Below are 22,144 nucleotides of genomic sequence, written 5' to 3'. Positions count from 1 at the left end.
AAAGACTGAGCTGTTTGTCTTTGCACAGCATCACCAAAATTAATCCTGCGCCCCATCAATCACATGGTGTAAAACGGTGATTTGGGTGGTTGGTTGGTGTGTGTGTGTGTGTGTGTGTGGGGTGGGGGGGTGAGTGGATGAGGAATGTGATTAACTTTTCCGGCTGCTCATAGAACAAGAGAGATGAAGAAAGGACAGGGAAGCAGTTAATACCAAACAAATGAAGGAAATTGATTAAATCTTGCTGTTTTATTAAATTTGAAATTCAAATGAAATGCTCCCTTAGTGGTTTTGCTCATAGGCTATATTAAGAGACTGAGGATCATTCTAGGTTATTTCCAGGGTGTGCGTCATCGTATTGGCTAACCATCCATGATTTAAAAATAGGATTACCTATTTACCTCTTCACATTCAGGTTATAAAAGTTCTTCCTCACAGTGTCTGTAGTCTAAGTCTGAGCTTGGCTGTGTATTTAAATGATTTACAAAACTGAGAAAAGCACAGGAAGAGGTGTTGTTTTTTAAAGACAACATTTGTTTTCAGTTGAATGAGATGAAATTACGGAGGCAGTGGTGGTGTCCTCCCTCTCCTCCCCCAGGGCTGACTGGATACGCCCAAGGGACAGGATGGGACGGACCAGGCCAGCCTCTCATTCATCAGCCTCTCCCTTTGCGCAGCTTCACAACATCAGTAAAAACAACCGGCTGTCTACTGAAAACAAAGCTTTTTTCTGTCTGACACATCAGGCCAAGTTGTTTTAAACTTTCAAGACCTAAAAGTGTTTCAGTACTTTTACCTAAAAACACACAGATACTCATTTGACTAAACTGTCCACAGCAAGGTGTCCCTCCTTCTGGACAGCGCTGTGGCTTTTGAGTTTTCAAATATTATCTTTTTGTTGGTTAAATTCATGATTTTATTTCATTTTATTTTTTACCACAGTGACCTTTGAGGTGACCTGGGGCCCAACTTTCCCTGGTTCATAGAGGGACCTTGTGGTGTTTGAGCTTTGTAAATTAATAAATAATCAAATAAATATGTGATAGTTGCTAATAAAGCTGCTATTACTTAACAAATGATGAAATACACCTGTTCATCACACAGTTGATTGAGAGAGAGAAAAGAGTTCAGTGGGAAGTGTGGCCAGTTAGTCGATGTTTCTGATGAACCAGCATTTCCCTGACCACTGAATCCCTCGTCATTAGCTTCACGTTGTCTCCTACTTGTTGCGGTTTGGAGCGCGCCCCTCGCGAGACTTCACTTTTTAAAATTTACGACGACCTCGAGCACAAATGTTCAGAGACAGTCTGAGCTGGCCTCTGATTGGTCCTCAGGCTCTCAGCGGTACTTCAAAGCCACGAAGAGGCTACAACTACTACAGCAGTCCGAGGAAACGCACTCTCTTCACAGACAGTCGCACTGAGCGCACGCACACACACAAATCTCAGTCGAAGATAACACAGCGCAGACCATGGCTGCTACACTGCTAGGGGTAAGTTTACTTCCTCTGTATTTTTGCTGAAACATATTTTACCAAGAATTGGCTAGAAATGTTCGTTTAGTTTGGTGCTATCGTTCTTACAGGGCTCATTGTGTCGCAGTTAACTTAGTACTATGAGGTATTTTACCTCCTGTAGTGTCGCTGTATTGACTAATAACATCTATAACATCTATACGACAATGAACTGACAATATCTGCACTTTTTCTGTCATAGTTTGCAGCTAATCCATTTTCTTTATCAGTTTCTGTCCTCTGTTGTTTTCACTGATCTCTTGCTGATGCAGGCTTGTGGTTTAAGTGAAAGGAAGCGTTTTGAATTTGAGCACATTATTATTATTAAAAAAAAAAAACTCTCGTTGCTACGTGATTAATCTAATGGGAGAAAAGTGTGGAGTCATTAATAGGTTCATCCATTTATTTCCATTCATGATATGATAAAGTTTACCTGCTGCAGTGTCGGTGCTGTTAGTAAATAAAACGCTTGGATACGCTCCTCTGCTTGATCCAAGTCAGTAGCGCGCTGTCTGTAAAACTTAAACCATATCATTGTTATATTTAATCATATTATCAGTTTACATGACTTAGATTTAATCTTTGGGGTCCAAAGTTTTGCGCAGAGTGAGCGCCTAACACATTAGATTTATAGGATGTCTAATATTTTTTGTGCGTATTTACGCACACCATGTTTATCCAAGACTCTGAAGTGACAGGTCTGCGTGTCTCTGTGTTCCTCACAGGAGGAGCCCCGGCTGGGCAGCACTCCGCTGGCCATGTTGGCCGCCACCTGCAGCAGAATCGGTGAACCCAGCCCCTCGTGCTCCCCTGCTCTTTCTGATGGAGCTCCGGGACTCGTCAAAGGGTTTCACCCGTGGAGGGGTGGCACCCCGGGCACCGGCGGCTTGGGCGTCTGCCTCACCTCGCTCGGGGTTCCCTCAGGGACCTCCAGGAGCAGCGGGGCTGCAGTGACGGAGGCTTCCAGCGCTTTCTCGGTGACCACAGCGAACTCTCCTTTTGGGAACGATTTTTCGATGTACCAGACCGCTGTGTCATCAGACAATACTGTTAACGATCCCACGCATGCACAGCGGTCTATGTTTCTGACCAAATTTCCCTCCTCGGTGGAAGGCATTGCGGGGATATACCCAAGGATGCACGCGCATCCATATGAGTCATGGTTCAAACCCGTGGGAGAGGTCGGTAACGGGTCTTCCTCTTGGTGGGACATGGGAACCAACTGGGTGGACGCACAGACCTCGGCCGGGTTACCCTCTCCTCTGAGCGGCTACAGCAGTGACTACAGCTCCGCCTTTAGCTCCGGTGCTTCTCAGCACCTTCTCCCCGCCACACAGCACCTGTTTGACGGCTTCAGGCCACCTGTCCCGGGTCCCTACACGGAGCCTACGACGACGGGGGCACATGCGCTGACAGGAACCACCGTCGTCTCTCTGCCCGCCTCTACCCGCTCCTCCTCACGGCGCTACTCCGGCAGAGCCACATGCGACTGCCCGAACTGCCAGGAGGCGGAGAGCATTGGCCACGGGGGCACGAGCCCGCGTCGGAGGGGCCTGCACAACTGTCACATCCCGGGTTGTGGTAAAGTCTACGGCAAGACCTCTCACCTGAAGGCCCACCTGCGCTGGCACACCGGGGAGAGGCCGTTTGTCTGCAACTGGCTCTTCTGCGGGAAACGCTTCACGCGCTCCGACGAGCTCCAGCGGCATTTGCGCACGCACACCGGGGAGAAGCGATTCGAGTGCTCGATTTGCCACAAACGGTTCATGCGCTCCGACCACCTCAGCAAGCACGTGAGGACGCACAGCGCGGAGGGCTCAGAGGACGGCGGGGAACCGGGACTCGGTAAAGGGAACAGCGACACGGACAACAGCCTCTCCGGTAGCCCGAGCCAGTCTCCCGGGCTGCACGTGCGCGAGACTGTCCAGACCACCGAGGCACAGAGAGCAGTGGAATAATTTTACAAAGCTAAATATGAACAAAACAACACGTGGACATTTGGTCACACTGTACCAGCCTGTATGGAGTGTGGTTTCCTGGACACCTAAAAACTGAGATGGCACTTTATCATGAACTTCAGCTGTGGATGAACACTGTCCTTACCTCAAATGTTATTTGTAGCCCTCTTTAAAAATAAATTTTTTACTCTACAGTTTACCACACTCGTGTTATTTGAAGATATGTTATTTAATCTACAAACCGTCATTTTTAAATTTAAAATTAAACAAGTAGCCTGTTACTCAGTTCTCTGTTTTTTCTTGCCATCACCGCACTTAAAAAATATCTATAGTTATGCCATTATACTTCCGGGATATCAAAAAATATATTTCGTTGAAAGAAATTGTTATAATTGATGTCTGCTTATTAGTCATTTATTATAACTGATATCAAACAGGACAGTTGTGGTCCATTTTCGTCAGGCCTGCTAGCCAGAGTTTACCCAAAGCATTTTTTGTAGCCTATTACAATTTGTCACGAAAGAGTGTTTTTCTCCTGAGAATTACAAATATATAATATTACTTATATCTAATATCTGTCTTGACTATTCTAAACTAGGCACTACGGAAAACTTAATTACTATTACTGCCATCGATCACACTGTATATGAGAACTTTTCTATCAGTCACCTGAGGTGTACTTATTCAGCCTTTTTTTAAATTAAAAAAAGGGTTGTTTGATCAGTATTAGTGTAGTATTAGTGCAGACATCACTGTAATAAATAACAACTTGAGGTAATAATTGTGATGAGTGGATATGTGACTGAGGCCTATAGCAGGTTTGTAAACATTTAGTTTGCCTGATCAAGAGAGCGAAATTATTTTAGTTGTGTCCTGCTCTGGTGATAAAGAATGGTGTCAGTCTTATTTTTCACTACATTTTGCTCACTTACTTTGAATTATTGCTGCAAATGGTCATCTGATCTCTGCAATGCACCTATCTCAGCTGCTTTAGTGTGCATCTCCACCTAGTGGTCACTTTATACAGTTACCTGTTTTTTTGGACCACATGGCTTCTGGATGCTAAAGCAGAAAGCAACAGTTGGTCACACCTTGAACTTTCATGCATTTTGTTGCAGCAAAATATGTAAGAATTTTCAACAAAACCTTAAATTCAACTGAAATGAAAACACTGATAGTGTATTCATTAAAAATACAGGCTATGTAACAAATGAGACAGCGATCTTGCTTTATTTAGGAATTATAATCATTATTTTCTTATTAATAAACATTTTAACTACACTAATATAAATCAGGCCTAACTGATTTATTAAAAAAGAAGTTAATACAGCTGTATACCTGTTGGTACAGAAAAGCTGCAGAACTGAAAGAAATGATTAAAAAAATCTTGCACATTTTTATTGTGATGAAGTCATTCATGCTACACTACTAGTCACATTAACTGACAGCGAAACTACACAGAAAAGTGCTGCTGTTACTCCGAACTTAGTGTCCGGTAAGATGAGATGATTATTGCTCATTAAGGATAGAGCCCACTCTTCATAAACATAAACAGTACTTATTACCCATTACTCAAGTAGCCTTATCATAAAATAATACAATTACATGTCAGAATAAAAGAAAAAAATAAAATAAATCACAATAAATAATCATTAGTGTTCCTGACTTACAGAAAAATAGAGCAGCTATTGCTGTAAACAATGTTGCGTTAAATAAAAATGGGGAAAAAAAAGGAACAGGATTGGGCGAGCAAAAGTCTTACAAGATGCCATGCAACTGGCACTCTGGATCCAGAGGATCTAGTGCATGAGGAGTTTGAGGAGTCCACCTCCAACCTCAGTACCTTTAGAACTGAGATGTACCATTGCCCAGGAGCAGGTCTCAGTCTAAACATCAGTTTATCTGCAGTTCTGGACAGTAATGGCTCTGGGATGATCAGAAGATGCATGCACACACAGTTCTGTCTCTGTTATAGAGGTCACATGTTCCGGCGTTTGATGATACAGTTGCCATTAATTATCAGTATGTTTGTATTTTCAGTCTTTTTCCAGTGTTGTGATTTTGTTACATTAGCTTCAAATGCACTTCCATGCCTTCTAATGCCCAACGTGTAGCAAACCAGTCACTTCAGCTTGTTACAGCTCTCTTGCCCCAGATACCCCACAGTTTTCAGTAGTATAATGCAAAAAACAATTGTACTAGTGCAAGTCTAACCAGATTATTAACAGTTGACAATCATACAAAACTATATTCTCACTTATGATAGAAAAATGCCATGAAATAACATTAATTTGCAACACAGTTGATCGGTTAACAAAAACAAAATGCAACGATATAAGACCAGATGCGCCAGAGATGACTGAAAATATAATCAAAGTAAAAGGTAAAAAGTAACAGAGAGTAACTGGTGTTCTTCATGAATTAAATCCCAAGATAATACAGCTGAGGTCAGTAATGTGTAGGCAGTATTATTTGAGAAAAAAAGTCATACCTCAAGCTGGCCACAAGGGGGCAGACGAAGACAGGGAGACAGTACAGTTGGAATGTTGGAGTGTCGCACAGTCACATGAACTAAAACATGTAGTGTTTTTACTATAAAATTATAAATAGAAAGCCTGGATAGAGCATAAATGCATCTACCTGCACCACACACACATGCTCGCGCGCACACACACGCACACAAACACATGCGTCCATAAGTTAGAGCAGTAATTGCTGCATGGCTAAAAAGCGAGGAATGATCACCCTTTACCCTGTAGAAGACGTAGCCTCGCTGCTGCTACAGAAGGGGAGGAGGTGGGAGACTTGTGGTCTTTGTTTCATCTCGTTTTCCAGGATACTGGCCACATTAGTCACACAGTCTATGAGAGTTTGCTCAGCTCATTTTACAAATGTGATTCCATGGAGGTTTCATAGTTTAGTTTACCATTATCAGTCTTCTGTGTACAGCTGGTTGAAGTTTCATGAAGGTTAAGAGATGGAAAAGAAGCCTTTAGTCCTATTCTCCTTCTACTGTATGTGCCTCTACTGCCTTCCTTTTGACCGTGACCTCTGACCTCTGCTTAGTACTGCCAGGGGTCACCGAGGGGCATCTTGGGAACCTGAATGTGCATCTCCACGGGGTGGTCAGGTGGATGGTCCCTCCTGTAGGTAACTGTCTTCTCATTGGTTGTAGGAATGTATGACAGGTCCTGAGGGGGGACAGAAATAAGCAGTCAGTGATACACACACACACACACATGCAGCCACACAGACATACTCACTAAAACTAAAACATGAAGCTCAATTTAATGCAGCATTTCTTTAAATGTGGAGATGTCAAAATCAGCAGAGGCTGACACATCCAGACTTTTAGTCCAGAAAGACCAAATCCTACACTTCCCATAATGCACTAATGCATTTCATAGTGTGATCATGTATATAGATGATGCAGAGCTGTACTTAAAATGTGCTTATCAGATTGTGCAATTGATGCCGCTTGGATCATTTTTTTAGACTTGACAAAGTTCCTCCAAAGAAAGAGAGGATGTTGTACAACTGTCTTCACAGGCTGTGAAGTGACATAAAAACAATGCAGTACCCCTGTAGTATCAGTTTTGATTTAAAAAATCAACCTAGTAACTGTATTGGTAACCACTTGTTATGTTATGTAATCCTTGAGGAAGTGGTTACAGCTTTTCAACACTTGAAAAAGTCCCAGATAATGAAAAATATGCACCACATGTTCCCCTGAGAGAACAATGGAAACATGGTGACTAGTCGATAATCTGCAGTGTCATTAAGGTGATCTGCAATGAGCGATGAACAATAAATGAGGGATTTCCAAACACTTATAAATAAGTCAAACCAGTTTAAGCATGCATATCTCCAGAAAGCTGCCCCCCCCCCACCTCTTCTCAAAGGTGCTGTACATCACTGTAAGGTCAAAAATCTGGACGCTGTAGATGGTGAGCTGGGAGTTGAGAGGAAATGTAAAATACAGCTGTACCTCTAACAGCAGTCTCAAATTTCTCACTCCTGGTTCTAGAGGACAGTTCATATTAACAAAAATATCCTAAAGAATTAAGGGGTCACTAAAGCTTCTGAGGGCTCCTGGGACCCTTCAGCCTCCCCCAAATTAAAACCCTGCGGTGTTGATGACCACCTCCAGCGTACTTGACTTTTGAGAGCTGACCTTTCCAGTGCAGTGATAAATTCCGTCCTCAGCAGTGCCCCCTGGTGACCAGCCTTTTTTCTGTAGGAGCAAACGGGACATGGCGACCACCACCAGCCCGCATAGCACGGTCAGAGCACACACACTGAGGAATGTTCCCACCAGCCGGCTACTGCTGGCACACTCTGCGGACACACACATAAACACACACATATGAGGTTTGACTTCATATGTCAGAGGGTCACACACGTACAACATGTACAACACATACTAAAAATGTGAAATATAATATATAGTTGCAGGTGCAGAGATTCCTCATGAGGTTGTCCACACACAAAACCAACATTCAAATGTTGGTATTTCTATTCTTGTGAGCACCCTTGCTGATATAATTCATTCCCTAGCCTTTACATTAACCTCAACCATCACAATGGCCTAACCCCGGTCCTTATCCCAAATCCAACCCTGGCTAAAATCTTAAATCCAAGTTTTAATCCTCAAACAACACTTTGAAGACAGTGAAGGACAAACCAAACTGTCCTCAATCTCTAAAAATATCCTCACTCTCAAGGTTTAAAACTTTAATTGGTCCTCACAAAGACAGACTTACAAAAGCAGCAGTGGTAGAAGAAGTATTCAGATCCTTTGCTTGGTGAAAGTACTAATACTTTAATGGGAAAATACTCCATTACAAGTAAAGGCCCTGCATTCAAAATTCTTAAGTAAAAGCAGAAGTATTTACAGAAAAATGCCTGTTGCAAATTACTTGTAACATAGAAAAATGACTTACGTGGCATTATTGGATTGATAATAGTGATGCAACAGCATTATAAGCAGCATTTATTGTTGTAACTGGCTGAGGTGGAGGTTGTTTTAAAATAAAAAATAAATAAATCTGAAAGGGCATGAGATCATTAATGTGATACAAAAGAAGAATAAACAAAATTGTACTGCATTTGTAAAATTTTGACTTTTCTCAAATGTTTTTTAAAATGAAATACTACAGAGTTTTACTTTTATACCTGAAACAGATATTATAACAAATCAATCTATGAAGTTTAGGAGGAAATGCAATGATTCACTGACACCTAAAAAAGACACAGGTTGGGAGCCATTAATTCAATCTTTAACAGGGCATTTTGTTTCATAAGCATATTATGTTTTTTTATACATAAAATGTTAATCTGAAGGTTAACTACAGTTGTTAAATAATGGCGGAAAAAAACAATATTTCCCTCTGGAATGGTGGAGCAGAAGCATAAAAAAACACTTAAGTAAAGTACAAGTACCCCCACATTGCACTTTAGTACAGTACTTGAGTAAATGTACTTAGTTACTTTACACACTACACACAGTTCGGTCAGTGGCAGCTGTGCCAGTGGTGCTGAACTGAATAGCTATCAGGCTGTGTGTCTGCTGGGGAGCATGTGTGGATGACGGGCTCATCGCTCAACACAAAGAGCCCAAAGACCGCTCTGACATTTTGTAACAGGGTTACCATGGAGACCTGGCTCCTGCTGCACCCGGGAGGGGTGGGCGTGAGCAGGAAGAGAGTGTCCCGTTGGGTGGAGGGGGGAGGGAGGGGGGTCTGGGGGTAGGGGGAGATAAAGAGGGAGGGAGGGGGGGGGGCGATGCACAATGAGCAGTGCTGTTCCAAAAATTGGGAAGGCGGGGATGAACTGTAACACTTGGATGTGCAATAATGTGTGTGTATGTGTGTGTGTGTGTAACCCAGGGCATGTGTGAGGTAGTGGGTTTTAAATTGTGTGTGTGTGTGTGCGTGTGTGTGTGTGGCTGTGAAAATCGGGAAAAGTGAGCTGGGAGCTGAAGGGAAATGTAAAATACAGCTGTAACACTGACAGCAGACTTGCTGACTCAAATACACCGGGGTACAGCAGTGCAGCAATGGTAGCAGCGGAAGTGACCTCGAATGAAGGCATGTGTGTCTGTGTGTGTGTGTGTGTGTGTGTATGTGTGTGTGTGTTTTAGCATTATACCTGGTCTTGTGCTGATGTGAAGCTGGGTCTGACCAGAGTGTGAGCTGGTTTGAAAGCGATACCTACAGCTGTCATTACTGATGTACATGCACTGAATCCACATCTCCCCTGCTTGGCCTAAAAATGGAAAAATAGAGAGAGAGAGAGAGAGAGAGAGAGAGAGAGGGAGAGTTGAAGTGAGATATTGTTCAGTCCAAACAAACTCCAAGCCCTAGTGACAGTCTCAAAACAAGAGCCTGTCCATCACCTGACTCTGAGATTGCCCTCATTCTTATGGTCTTTTAGTCGGTTTGTTTGGTTTTCTCACCAGCCATCCTTTCCAGCAGCTGCAGGCAGCTGTTTGTATTAACAAAAATACTCTGATAAACCAATTGCACCAAAAGACCGACAGACAAAGTTAGAGACTAGATGGTGAACACAGTGGAGTATTTAGTAGTTAAAGAGCCAGATATGTTTCTCAGGAGTTGGTGGAAACCAAATCAGAATGAAAATTTACTTCTAAATCCATGCTAGCGTCTGCTAACTTGTTGCTTAATAACTTTCTAAGGTGGTAAAAAACAGTATGTCTGTGTTGTGTTTACAGCTTGTTGTGCTGCCCGTAAGCAGCCAAAAAGAATTAGTTAATACAGCTGAAAATCTTGTTTTTGTTGACATGCAGTGGTTTAACTTCTTCACCTTGTTGCGGTGAAGTAGAAGTGTACTCCTGGCTGTGTGAGTACCTTGTGACATCACTATTGGGTGTAGTTACATTTCTGACATCAGCCAAACACAGTCATCATTGATGTTGGGTGTGGAAACTTTCAACCAGAGAGGGAGTGAAACACTGCTTTACAACCTGGTGTTAAGTTACTCTGTAGGTTCAGAGCAGATTCCACTGGCTAAACTGATTTTACCTGATACATCATCCATGTAGCCCACCAATGGTGCGCAGGTGTTGTTGCAGTGTCCCGCCTCTTTTTGTGTGAGACCGTGAGACAGGTGGCAGTCCACACACTTCCTAGAAGAAAGAGACAAAACAGTGTGTCAGCTTCAGCTACAAAGCTTTCTGTAGGAGCTCCCATCATGCTTTGCAGTAGCGAACAGAAACTGACAAGTACCAGTATGATTGGCAGGTGCTTTGGCAAGCAGGACATCTCTCACAGAAGTCTCCAGAGTACCGGGGGTCATCACACACACACTTGCCACACTCACATCTTCCTCGCCCGCTGCATACTAAGCCGCTGGCTGATTGGCAGGTCGCTGTGGAGACGTGACAGGTGCAGCTATCGCCCGTCCAGCCGTCCTCACACACACACTCACCTAACACACACACACCCCGTCCTGAGAACGACAGACAGAGTCAAAAGGAAAAGTGTTACAGAAGTGAACTTAGCTCATATTAGTACTTTTTAATTTCTTGTAATATCTCTATAAACATAATATACATGATTCTTCATTTTTAAGGTGTGTGCCTCCTCACCTCCACACATCAGGCCCCCTTCATACGGGCAGGAGAAGTCGTCTATCTCGCAGTATTTCCCATATACTGTCCCGAGCCTGTTCTGTTCACACACACACCTTCCGCACTCACACACTCCCCGGCCGCTGCAGTCCACATCGGACCCATCAGCTCTGCATTTCCAGTTTGAATCCCCATTTGAGTCATCAGTCAGTCCATGATCTGGCTTCTGCCCCTGACTGGCGCCATCTTGAGTGCCTGCGCACTGCGATTGGCTGTCGTCATGACAGCGCTTCTCTGGTCCACAACTGCAGCTGCATTTAGAGTGAATCCTGATGACAGTGGATTCGTTGTAACCCACAGGGCGAACCATCACTTGTACATCTTCATCTTCACCATTGTCAGGGCAAGAGCGCAGGCCAATGGTGATATTGAAGTAAACCTGCATAGGAAGACAAAGAAGTTAAAGACAGCTACTGAGTGAGTCTTACGTGATTTTAACGTAGGTCCTCTTCTAAAATAAGATAGTGATCATCAAACATTATACCTGCTTATAATCAGCATGTTAGCATTGTCATTGTGAGCATGTTAGCATGCTGACATTAGCATTTAGCTCAAAGCAACGTGGCTGTAGAAACTTAGTTTTGCTAATGAATTAATAAGGAGATCTATTCAACAATATTAAAGGTAAATATAAAACTGCAATCATCCAGTCCTAACATACATTAAAAATGCAATTGTTGCAGATATAATACATGATAAACTTGAAAGCCATTGTTGTCTGTGTTGGGAAGGGGAAATAGTGACAGATCTTCACGAGACAAGTTAATAAAAATACCAACTGAACAGACTATTTAACAGTCTTTTCTCTCTCAAGAGTCTGCTGTTGCCTCAGAGATGCTTGAGCAGTTCCAGGAGACTGAAGCAGAGTATAAAAATTTATTTCTCCCCACAAAGCCCCTGCTGTAAATCTAAAGGGAATGACATAATATGAGCTACTTCTCATTGCATAATTATGACAATCTCTGATAAGGCTTAAATAGTTGGATTCTGACTTAATTTAAATGATTATTCTGCTGATGTGGTTTATGTGGAAAACTGTGCATGCCAAAGCTTTGAATCAATAATCAGGCCCCTTTTTTGCTCGGTTTTTATCACCATTCTGGTAAGTGTGGGTACTTTCCATAATTCACTTTAATCACCCCATGGATTAAAATGGCTGAACTTCCCTCACTGTGTACAATGGAGTAACTAAAGAGCCGTGATTAGGCAGCTTTGTGTTCGAAAAAGTTAAGAGCCCCAAAAGGTTAAGGAGGAGAGGAGTCTCATAGGCAGTTTAGGGAGTGAACAGAAAGGAAATTTCAACATGTAGTCTAAGTGCTCCAATTAGGACCAAATGGGCTCCTGTGTAGTGCAGAGAAGTATGAAAAAAAAGCTCCTTGCAGTGGGGCAGAATATGTAGGACTCAGGTATGAGAGCAGTGGATGTCCAATAACCTACTTCTAAATATAAATGTCCTATTTGTGTGCATACACGCTCTCATAGGCAAGATAGGGATCTCGGGATGCAAAGGTCGTGAAATCACATGGAAATGTTTTCCTGTTAAATACAGCCTGTAATCCGCTCAGCTCGGATTATTTACCAAATCTTTTCTGTCACGTAGAGCTCTCAGCGATGCCTGTGTGTGTCTGTATCTGTCAAAGTAATCCAATCCAACCAATAAATGTCCTCTGACATCTCTGGAGGCTTAATTTGAAAGATTTCTGTATAAATCCAAGTAATATTTGCTAAATTCTTACTCATCATGAGTGTGTGAGAGCTCTGATCCTTTTTTTTTTTTTTTGAGTACTGAATGCATGTTTGTGTGTGTGTTTACCGTCTGGTCGGGCTGCACCCCCGAGCAGCTCTGGTCCTTAGCTGTGGACCCGTCAGGACAGAGAGGAGACACAGACACCCAGTACCTGCTGACCGCCTTGTCCTCCACCGACACTGACAGCGCCACCTCCGACAACAACCTCTGGGTGGAGCAAGGGGTGGGGGAGAGATGAGAAAGCAAATTTAGTACTTGACATCAAGACATCATTCTTTAAAGCCAATGCATTATGCCGGCTGCAAATGAACGTAGGCTGAGATAAAAGAGAGCAGGAAGAACAGTGACAATTTAAAATTTTAATGAACGTAATCTGCAAGAGTGAAAAGTAATGAAGCGAGAATGAGACAGAGAGACAGAAAGGGAGAACGGTGATTAATTAAAGTTGTCACATGTCCCCAGAAAGCCTTCATTGTTGTCCTTTTTGACATAAAGGGGGGGTTTATGGGAAAAAGGAGGTGGGGCCAAAAATAGCATCTTTGTATTCGTCCATGATTAGGACACATGGTTTCCGCGGGGATCTGATAGCTATTATAATACCAGCTTCTGTTCGGGCTCCGCTACTTGTGTGTGTGTGTGTGTGTGTGTGTGTGCACGTACGTGTGTTTGTGTGTATGTACGCGTGGCTGTGCACCCGGATCTGTGGATTCGGCAGATTCTCGAAGCAAACAATGGAGTTCTGTGCCTGAGGCAAGATTATAGCCTAGACTGCTGCCAACTGAACAAACGCCTAGTCTCTCTCTCTCTCTCTCTCACACACACACATAGACACACACTCACACTCAGCCATGCACAGAAGGCCTCACCCCTCCTTAACCTCCTGTTCTCATCTGTGTTTTTCTGTATCATTAGGCCTTCAGCAACCAACCCCCCCCCCCCCTCCATCATCTGCTTTCTCCAACTTCACAATTCCAATGAGTTTCAGTTTCGCTACAAAGTGTCTTTGACGTTCAAACCTAAACTTTCTGGATACATACAGTATGAGCTGTGGGTGCTTTCAGAAACATACCGTAGTATCACTGATTCACAGTTCTTCTCTGCAAACAGGAATGCGCTGCTGGTCAGCCTGCCTGATCAAACAAGGCCAAAAGAAAACTCGCCTGAGTTCATGCTGACTCAGCAGATCAGCAGACTAATGCCTCAGAAAACTGCGTGGGCTCATGAATTCAGCTCATGCTGTGCCTTTGAGCTCCTCTCTCCAACCTTTTACTTGCCCCTGTCGTTCTCTATGTTGTCCCTAAGGGCTGATAACACACTGTGGGAGAACGGAGAGATCTAAAGACATTATAATCTGAAGCGCTCTGTACCTTGTATGCGTCCAACACCAGCTCTATTAGGTTTGGAGCCTGGAAGAGGCCTAGCTTTCCCAGGTAGGAACCAGGTAGCAAGCGTACCAACTCCTGGAGAAGGAAAGAGAGATGAGGGTGAAGACATATTTTTTTACCACTAGTCAATACCAATTATTCATACTATTCATACAGCAGTGTTTGAGATTACCTCGTACCACTGGTACTGCTGTTTTTCCACAGCAAAGATGGAGTAGATATGGTTGTCAAGCAGCTTATCAGACAACTGACCCACGCTGGGATGGTCCTGAGAATGAGAAGCCAGCAAACTGAATTATAAATCACAAGTTGAAGGAGTTGGTATACAATGTATCATCCTGAGGCATAGAACTGTTATTGGTGTGGAACACTCAGATTCTCCAGCCAGTGCACACGATCCGTATCACTGTGTGCCCATGTGAGCTTTCAGATGTGCTGTACGTCTAGCTGAAGGCCTCAGCAGATAAACACACGTGTAAGCTGACTTTGAACTGAGCTTCCCTTCCGCTTCCTCACTGATCGCGTCTGCTTGACACATCCTCAGTGAAGCTTGTCTGACCCTACGAACGTCTCTCTCTCCTCTCACCATCCTGGTGCTCCCTGTGTAGATGTTGTTCTCCAGGTGACACAGGCCATCGTGTGGCGTGACAATCCCCGCCAGCCGGCTGTCCAGGGCGAGGTGAGACGGCTGGTCGGTCATTAGGAGCAACAGACGCTTGGCCTGAGGTCGCCAACCCACTGCCTTCTAAAAGAGAGACCAAAAAAAAACAAAAAACAAAGATGTCATATCATGTTTTAGTTTAGTTTTAAAAACCTTACGACTTATATCTTAATTGAACCAGACACCACCACAGATTTATGTCTCCTTCCAGAGTTTGGAGAGGAGTTTTACAAATTACATCATCTTTTATTCCCCTATATCACTCATCAGCTACACTCACACAAGCTGTGTGTGTACTGTGTAATGTGGAAAATACTGTTTGTGCATGCTTCATATTTTGAAGATTTACACATGTGGTAAGAAGCTGCACATTCAGACATGTTACTCATCTGAACTACATTAGCTCCCTTGGTGATCAGCTCTTTCTGTAATGCCCCATTAAAACCGAAGCAGCAGAAATTCTTCCACCACAGAGGCTCCCTCTTTATGTCTGTGACTCGCCGTAGACGACTGTGAGAGAAAACGGGTCTGTGTGTGTGCGTGTGTGTATTTAAGGAAACCCAGTGAGCTTATAAGAGGGCCTGACATAATGGAGAGTCTATTTCTGGACTCATGACCACCGTGGTGATTCCCTGCAGACTGGTTACTCAGGGGCCCCCCTGTGTGGTGTGACTCACAGCCCTCCTGCAGCCATAGCATAAGCAACTGTGACTCTGTGTGTGTGTGTCTGCAATACCCCAGCAGTGGTGTCATTAAATGGTGGGATTCCAGTGGCACTATCCAATGCTGAGTCAGACTGCTGCCATTCTCCCAGAATAAATGCCTCTTTTACCAGAATGCGGACTCACCACCAAATTTGGACTTAACTCACATTTTCAAGAAACTTGAGTGTCATGTATATCTCAAAATGTTTTGGTAACACCCTCTCTCTTTGTTTCACACATGCAGCTCTTGTCTGACTTCCCAACATGTGTATATACACACCTGGCAGACAGCGGCTTGCAGCATAGCATCCAGCCCTCCTTCAGGTGTGTCCATGTTTCCGGAGATGCGCTGGCGTTTGATCACGCGCGTGAACTCGGTCATATTCCCCGTCATGCTGAGGACGTGGTGGAAGCCATGGGCCGGACGACAGCGGATCTCATAATCACTGGTGAGAGGCAGAGACGGTCCAGCAGCGCAGAAAAAGATTTTAATTGCAACATTCAGGAATGCGTGGCTCCAAAACAACCACCAGAATAAACAAATGCCAGAAGCCTGTCTGTTGTTTTAGTCTCCCAGCACGGTCTCATCATCATAACAGTGTTGCCCCCCCAACAACTGATGAGTCTCTCCCTGAGTCACACAAAATTAGGAGCAACTAATGGGAGCAATTTTTATGAACAATTGCTTAAAGTAACACATTCGAAGAAAAAAATGTTAGTTGGGGAATATGGTGAGTCAGGCTTCAAAGGTGTTAAACATTAACAAAATGAGTGCTACAGAAAGGATTAACCCACTTTTTTCAGTAATCAATAACCAAACCAACAACTTTTGCATCTCACCTGCAGGGGTTGTTGATCTTGGAGGGATGGACGTTGATGTAAGGGGAGACAGGTTTGTCCACAAACGACCCGAAACCCAGCCAAAGGTCTGAGGAGTGCTCTGTCATACGCAGAGACAGGGCTACACCCACCGTTTTCAGCTGGACCACAGACAGGAGGAATGTGGTTAATGAAAGGTACACAGAGGGATAAGAACAAAAGACGAAAACAACACAAGATAGACACGACACAAGCGAATGAAACAGAAACTGCATTTACCTCTGAGAGATTCCTCATTTAATCTATCTGTCCATCTCATACGCAACCAGTGATCTAATACTAAGACATTATCTGTGTTTAGAGGTACAGGCTCTGTAAATAACACACATTTTCCTTGAGAAAAATGGGCGAGATGTTCCTGTCACGCTGAAGCATCGACAGCTGAGTGTTTTAACACCTACATGATCCAGGTTTTCCTGCATAGAAGCCGACACATCCACCAAGTAGTACAGATCCACGGGGTAACGCTCTAGCTGCTTCACAGCCACTATAAAGCTGGCCTCTGAACCTACACACACACACACACACACACACACACACACACACACACACACACACACACACACATATATCATATATAAACAGTTAAGTTTAATTTTTACAGCTGCAGCTTCAAGAAAATGTGGTGCAAACTGCAGATTCAGTCGTATTTGAGGCCTAAACATGTACAGATCCAGTCTTTCATCCACCTGGTCTGAGGGTGATATTGATGTCTCGTGGGGACACTTGTGTGCTGCCGATGGTGGCGTTGACCTCCACCTTGACCTCCGACTGCTCCAAGAACTCCGGTCCGCACCCTTTTCTGAGCAGGTTCACCGGCAGGTCGCAGCGCTGGCCCGGCCACGACCCATCCTGAAAGTCCTAGAGGTCACACGAGGTTGAGAGGGGAGGGGGGACAGCAATATTCTTTTAATATATTTTATTTGCAGTTTTCCGTTTTCACAGTAACAAAGTCATGCAAACGACACAAGAGGAAACTCAGCTCTGAGCAGCATAGCAGCAAGATAGTTGTGAAGATAATACTCATAAGCCGTCTTTTCAGATGTTATCACTTTAATCGTGTCACAGAACAAGTGACACAAACAAGTGGGTTAAGTTGAATTCCACGTTGTCATATGTATTCACATAAGTCAAGAGACACAGATGCTAAGAAATTCATGACCATCATGAACGTACAGTATATTCAGGCAGCCTTAATCTTTCTATTTGTACAATAATCACATCTCCTTGAGCCACTGTTTGAAGCTGGGTAGGCACAAGTTTCCCATTTCCCTGTACTCCTCTTCCAGTAAAGCACCAAGTGGTTTTATTTTGTGATCTTTGGTCTGTTAAGTACGGAGTGATACCCCTTTGAAGAAACACTGGTTCATTTGATGCTGCAAATCGAAACTGGTTTCACATTTACTCACTGTCATGGTTTCATTTTTCATTTCCATCACTTCTATGATGTTTGTATTGACTTGCGAGGACGAGAGAGCCATTTTAGTATTATTATGAAGTTACTCATCAGTTTTGAGTATCAGGAAGAAGTCCCCTGTATGTGTTTTACTTATCTGTGTCCATCCACTCCCTGCGTAGCTGACTGCTGAGGGGAGGAAAGTTAAATCTGAGCAGATCTGACAGATACAGGGGAGATTTGATGGTCCACTTGGCTTTTTATTGTTTAGTGCAGTACATAATTTGATCAGCACAGTACTGACTGAGTGTCGATACACTGTAGATAACCTCTCCACAGCTTAACAGCCAGCTGCCCCAGTAATGCAGCACAAAACTTGTCATGCTTTGCAGCTTTAGAGTGGATTATCGACCTTTGGTATTTCGGCCTGTGATAAACACACTCACAAATAAAGTGGCTAGAAACATAAAAGTAGACCATAAAATGTGTGTTTACAACATGTCATGGGCCTGATTGGTACAAGTCCATTTGAAGAGTGTGACATGACCAACAAGATCACGCAGATAAGGACTAAAACAGGGCAGTTAACTGGAATTACAAACAGAAATAGCACAAAAGCAAAGCAGCAAGCAGTCTACAGCAAGAGCTGAAAGTGTAGCTGAATATGTGACCACAGCCTGAACCTGAAAGCTAGACTGACTTCAGTTTATTTATGGCTGTCCCTGAGGCTATAATTTGTCCTGTAACAGCTCTGAATATCAGAAACTTTCACAGAGACTTCCCGGGACTTTCCTTACAGTTTGCCCCTTAATCTGGCATTAAATAAAAGTGGGAGGATGTGAACATGCATATTGATAAGCTCTGTACCTGCTTACTTTTAACTGTTTGGCTCTGGGAGTTTGTGAATATGTACGTGTGTGTGTGTGTGTGTGTGTGTGTGTGTGTTGGGGGGAGTTTAGAGAGGTGGTGTCTGAATGCTTACACGCACCAGTGAGCATGTCCCCGTTTAATGACGTACTATAAGGTTAGAGTTCCCAGAGTGGGAAACCACCTGATGTCTGTAAACACACACATGTTGACAGTCTAGCCACAGGTTAGCTCTCTATATGAGTGTGTATATGTATGTGGGTGTGTTGTGATTGCTGTGGGCCTGGGAGGCTTTACAGCTTCTCAAAGCTCATTCAGGATGGGCTCTTTACAAGACAGACACCCAGAAAGCAGAGACAGATACAGACAAACACACAGGCAGATGGACACACACACACACATACTCACACACATACAGGTCATAAGGCAAACCACTAAGCTCAAACATACACATTACATTCACATCTGCGGATGGCATCAAAGCTTTGGTGTGTGTCATCTGAGGAATGCCGCTGAATGACTGCCACGGACCCAATTTTGTCTTTCACTCTGCCACACACACACACACACTTTTATACACATCCCTACCTCACTGAAGCACCAGGCACACTGTGGTCCACGTCTGAGACACTCTGCACAAGAAGTGATACTAGGAGACGAGCACACACCGTCACCTGCAGACAGGGGGAAAGAGGTAGAGAGAGGCAGTGAAAGCAAAACGAGAAGAGAAGAGAAGAGAGGAATCTGTGATTAGCATATGAAAGAATGTGTGTGTCAACACTCATTAGCCATGCAGCCGAGCCCCCTGTGGACATTTAGACATCTCATACACACTTTTGATGATTGAGGCTCCACTTAGCATCTCATATGAGGCCATTCAGCTCGCATCAGCCAGACATGTAGATGGAAAATGGCTGGGAGTGTGGGAACAGGTGCTCGAGTTGTCCGAGTGGTGCAGTGGTTCATTTCCCACACCCACACACACTCATGCACACACACACACACACACACACACACACACACACACACACACACACACGGGACACCTGATCATGAGTCAGTCAGAATCTGCTACATGCAGACAAACCTATTAATGGGGTGACACTGTGACAAATCAGTCACGCTGTAAGATACTTTTTTTAAAACGCAGCATTAACAGAAAAACAAATCATGATGTAAACTGATTTTTTTTTTTTTTTTTGCGAGGTGACAAAAGGCACAGAGGGAACTTCAGTCTCACTGTGGTGGGATGAATGATTCATTGAAGTGATTTTATCTGCTGAAATCCAATGGGGGGGTTTTTTGTTTTTAGTTTTTCCAGAGCCACTTCAGTGAGCTATAGGGCTGGAATGTAGGACAGAGAAAAGCTGCAGGTCCTAGTATCACTAACAGCCCACTAACAAGCTGATCCGACCCAATTAGCACTCCTGGCCTCTGGCTGAAAAAACCCCCTGAGTAGGTGAAGCATTCAAACTTCTAATTATAACTGATCGATACATGCTGAAAGAGTACCCACACAGAGGATGTTGAAGCAGAATGGATCCCCACAATTGTGGGTGTAGAGGTTTCCCTTGAAACAGCATGTGTTACTGATAAACTTAGAAACCTGACTCCTTTGTTCACGGGTTCATAATCTTACTAAAACATGTGATATTGTGTGGGAATATAATCCTGAAATGCTCTTAAAGAGGTCTCCTTAAGAAAAAAAAATCAGTGTCTAGTAAGGAGCCCTTTACATGATGAAGCATTTAAGGAAACCATCGACCCCCTGCAGAGAGCACAGATGATGCAGGACGGGAGCTGATGTTGCGCAGCGATGGCTTGACGTGATACCAGGCGCAGGCTAATTGCTGGGATATGATGTAATTGGCCCCTAATGAGCCTTCACTCACCGGCACCGGGGGCTTCCGCGCAGACGGCGACCACCACGCAGCAGAGCAGGAGACACAGAGGGACGCTGCCGTGTGTGCGGAGCCAGGAAGTCATATTATCCTATCCACGCCGGGGGAGGACGACCGGAGCGAATTTTGGCGAGGAGGCTGGCAACAGCTACTGGAGACGAACCGGTGGAGACCGGGGGGCACCGTGCGTCCGCCGCCGTGCGAACAATAGCCGGGAGTGCCGGTCCGAGCCGCGGGGCATTGTCGTTCACCCAATAACCTTCTAATCCCGGAGAGGTATTCACATCCCCGGGTCAAATCAGCTTACAAGCGCGCTCCCCCGTGGACCAGGAGAGGAGGTGAAGCAATTGGTGGAGTGCGGTGTCAACAGCGGCTGCGGCGCGAGTCCCTCCATCTATTTCCGTCCAGCCGCAGGTGTGCGACGTGTCCCCCCCACCACCACCACTGCCACTAACACTGCCGGCGTGCTTTCCACTGTAAGGACCTCGTCTCACAGCTGACGGTAAAGTCTCATCCCGGGACAGAGCGGAGCTTGAGCCACGCACACGCACCACACGAGCAGCCCTACCAACCAGCGGTGCGTTCAGCCGGTGCGCACCAACATGCCGACTGAACATCCCACACCAAAAAAAGCAGGAGAAGTGACCGTGTTTTAACCGCTGTACTGAGTCAGGCAGGCGGTGCCATGGCAACGACGCTCAGAGAGAGGGAGAGAGCGAGTGTGAGTTAAAGAGGGGAGGGACAAATAAGGAGAGAGAGAGAGGAAGAGAGACATAAAGTGCTTACTGCAAGGAGTTGTGGTGGGGTGCATTCCAAGTCAACCGTGGCCTTGAATTGAACACTGATGTTTATATTGTTTCTTCAGGGAGTCGTTTAACAGGACTGAGGGCTCCTGTGTGTGTGTGTGTGTGTGAGAGAGAGAGAGAGAGAGAGAGAGAGAGAGTGAGAGAGAGAGAGAGAGAGAGAGAGGGTGGGGGTGGGGGGGGGTCCCAAACCATGCGTGGATGGATGATGGGGTAAAGGAGAAGAGGGTGTGTGTGTGTGTGTGTGTGTGTGTGTGTGTGTGTGGAGCTGTTGCAGAGGGGGTTCACAAGCTGGTGCTAAAGGAAGATGAGGAGGAGGAGGAGGGGGAGGATTTGGGTCCATTGTGCGCAGATTCCAATGACATGGAGTAACCTCGCCTCGCCGGCTGCTCCGTTGAGCAGGAGCCAGAGACTTACTAAACAACTCAACATTTTAAGCCAGGAGGAAAACAGAGGCAAGCGGAGGACAAAAGACACAATAGTCTACCATCTTTGGCATGATCGGTAGAGTTGTCTCTGGTAGAGGTCTACCAGATAAAGTTTTGCTTGGCACGTAGCCTAAACAGTGATTGTGAGTGTGCCAGCAGTCAGAACCAATGCACAGCAGTAAGCTCTCTCTCTCTCTCTCTCTCACACACACACACACACACACACACACTCACAGAAAATCCCTTATCTA

The 22,144-nt window shown here is 44.6% G+C and overlaps 2 protein-coding genes across 3 annotated transcripts; one reads left to right on the top strand and one right to left on the bottom strand.

Annotated features, from left to right (window-relative positions):
* Nucleotides 1-1,118: 1,118 nt before the first annotated feature.
* Nucleotides 1,119-3,752, top strand: sp8a (sp8 transcription factor a). Its single transcript, XM_018667999.1, has 2 exons — nucleotides 1,119-1,492; nucleotides 2,239-3,752. The coding sequence occupies exons 1-2, from the start codon at nucleotides 1,472-1,474 to the stop codon at nucleotides 3,469-3,471; spliced, it is 1,254 nt and encodes a 417-aa protein (XP_018523515.1). The 5' UTR covers nucleotides 1,119-1,471; the 3' UTR covers nucleotides 3,472-3,752.
* A 1,097-nt stretch (nucleotides 3,753-4,849) lies between these two features.
* On the bottom strand, nucleotides 4,850-21,545 carry itgb8 (integrin, beta 8). Of its 2 annotated transcripts, none has more exons than XM_018667964.2 (16): nucleotides 20,654-21,545; nucleotides 19,350-19,435; nucleotides 17,188-17,359; nucleotides 16,900-17,006; nucleotides 16,460-16,599; nucleotides 15,900-16,065; nucleotides 14,841-14,996; nucleotides 14,427-14,522; nucleotides 14,237-14,329; nucleotides 12,936-13,076; nucleotides 11,081-11,501; nucleotides 10,719-10,941; nucleotides 10,515-10,618; nucleotides 9,622-9,738; nucleotides 7,646-7,809; nucleotides 4,850-6,662 (listed from the first exon to the last, which is right to left on the bottom strand). In XM_018667964.2, the coding sequence occupies exons 1-16, from the start codon at nucleotides 20,745-20,747 to the stop codon at nucleotides 6,534-6,536; spliced, it is 2,409 nt and encodes an 802-aa protein (XP_018523480.1). In that variant the 5' UTR covers nucleotides 20,748-21,545; the 3' UTR covers nucleotides 4,850-6,533. The 2 variants fall into 2 exon arrangements, with proteins under 2 accessions (XP_018523480.1, XP_018523472.1); XM_018667956.2 differs by having other exon boundaries at nucleotides 14,841-14,999; nucleotides 20,654-21,544.
* Nucleotides 21,546-22,144: the final 599 nt, after the last annotated feature.

This window comes from Lates calcarifer, linkage group LG3, assembly GCF_001640805.2.
Source record: "Lates calcarifer isolate ASB-BC8 linkage group LG3, TLL_Latcal_v3, whole genome shotgun sequence".
Taxonomy (NCBI): domain Eukaryota; kingdom Metazoa; phylum Chordata; class Actinopteri; family Centropomidae; genus Lates; species Lates calcarifer.
This window is presented reverse-complemented; position numbering and strand designations above follow the sequence as displayed.

Coding starts and splice junctions, on each gene's coding strand:
- sp8a (XM_018667999.1), top strand. CDS start 1,472: ATGGCTGCTACACTGCTAGGG. Junction 1,493..2,238: donor TGGCTGCTACACTGCTAGGG/GTAAGTTTACTT, acceptor TGTTCCTCACAG/GAGGAGCCCCGGCTGGGCAG.
- itgb8 (XM_018667956.2), bottom strand. CDS start 20,747: ATGACTTCCTGGCTCCGCACACACGGCAGCGTCCCTCTGTGTCTCCTG. Junction 16,066..16,459: donor AAGATCAACAACCCCTGCAG/GTGAGATGCAAA, acceptor GCCTCTCACCAG/TGATTATGAGATCCGCTGTC. Junction 10,619..10,718: donor AGCACCTGCCAATCATACTG/GTACTTGTCAGT, acceptor TCTTTCTTCTAG/GAAGTGTGTGGACTGCCACC.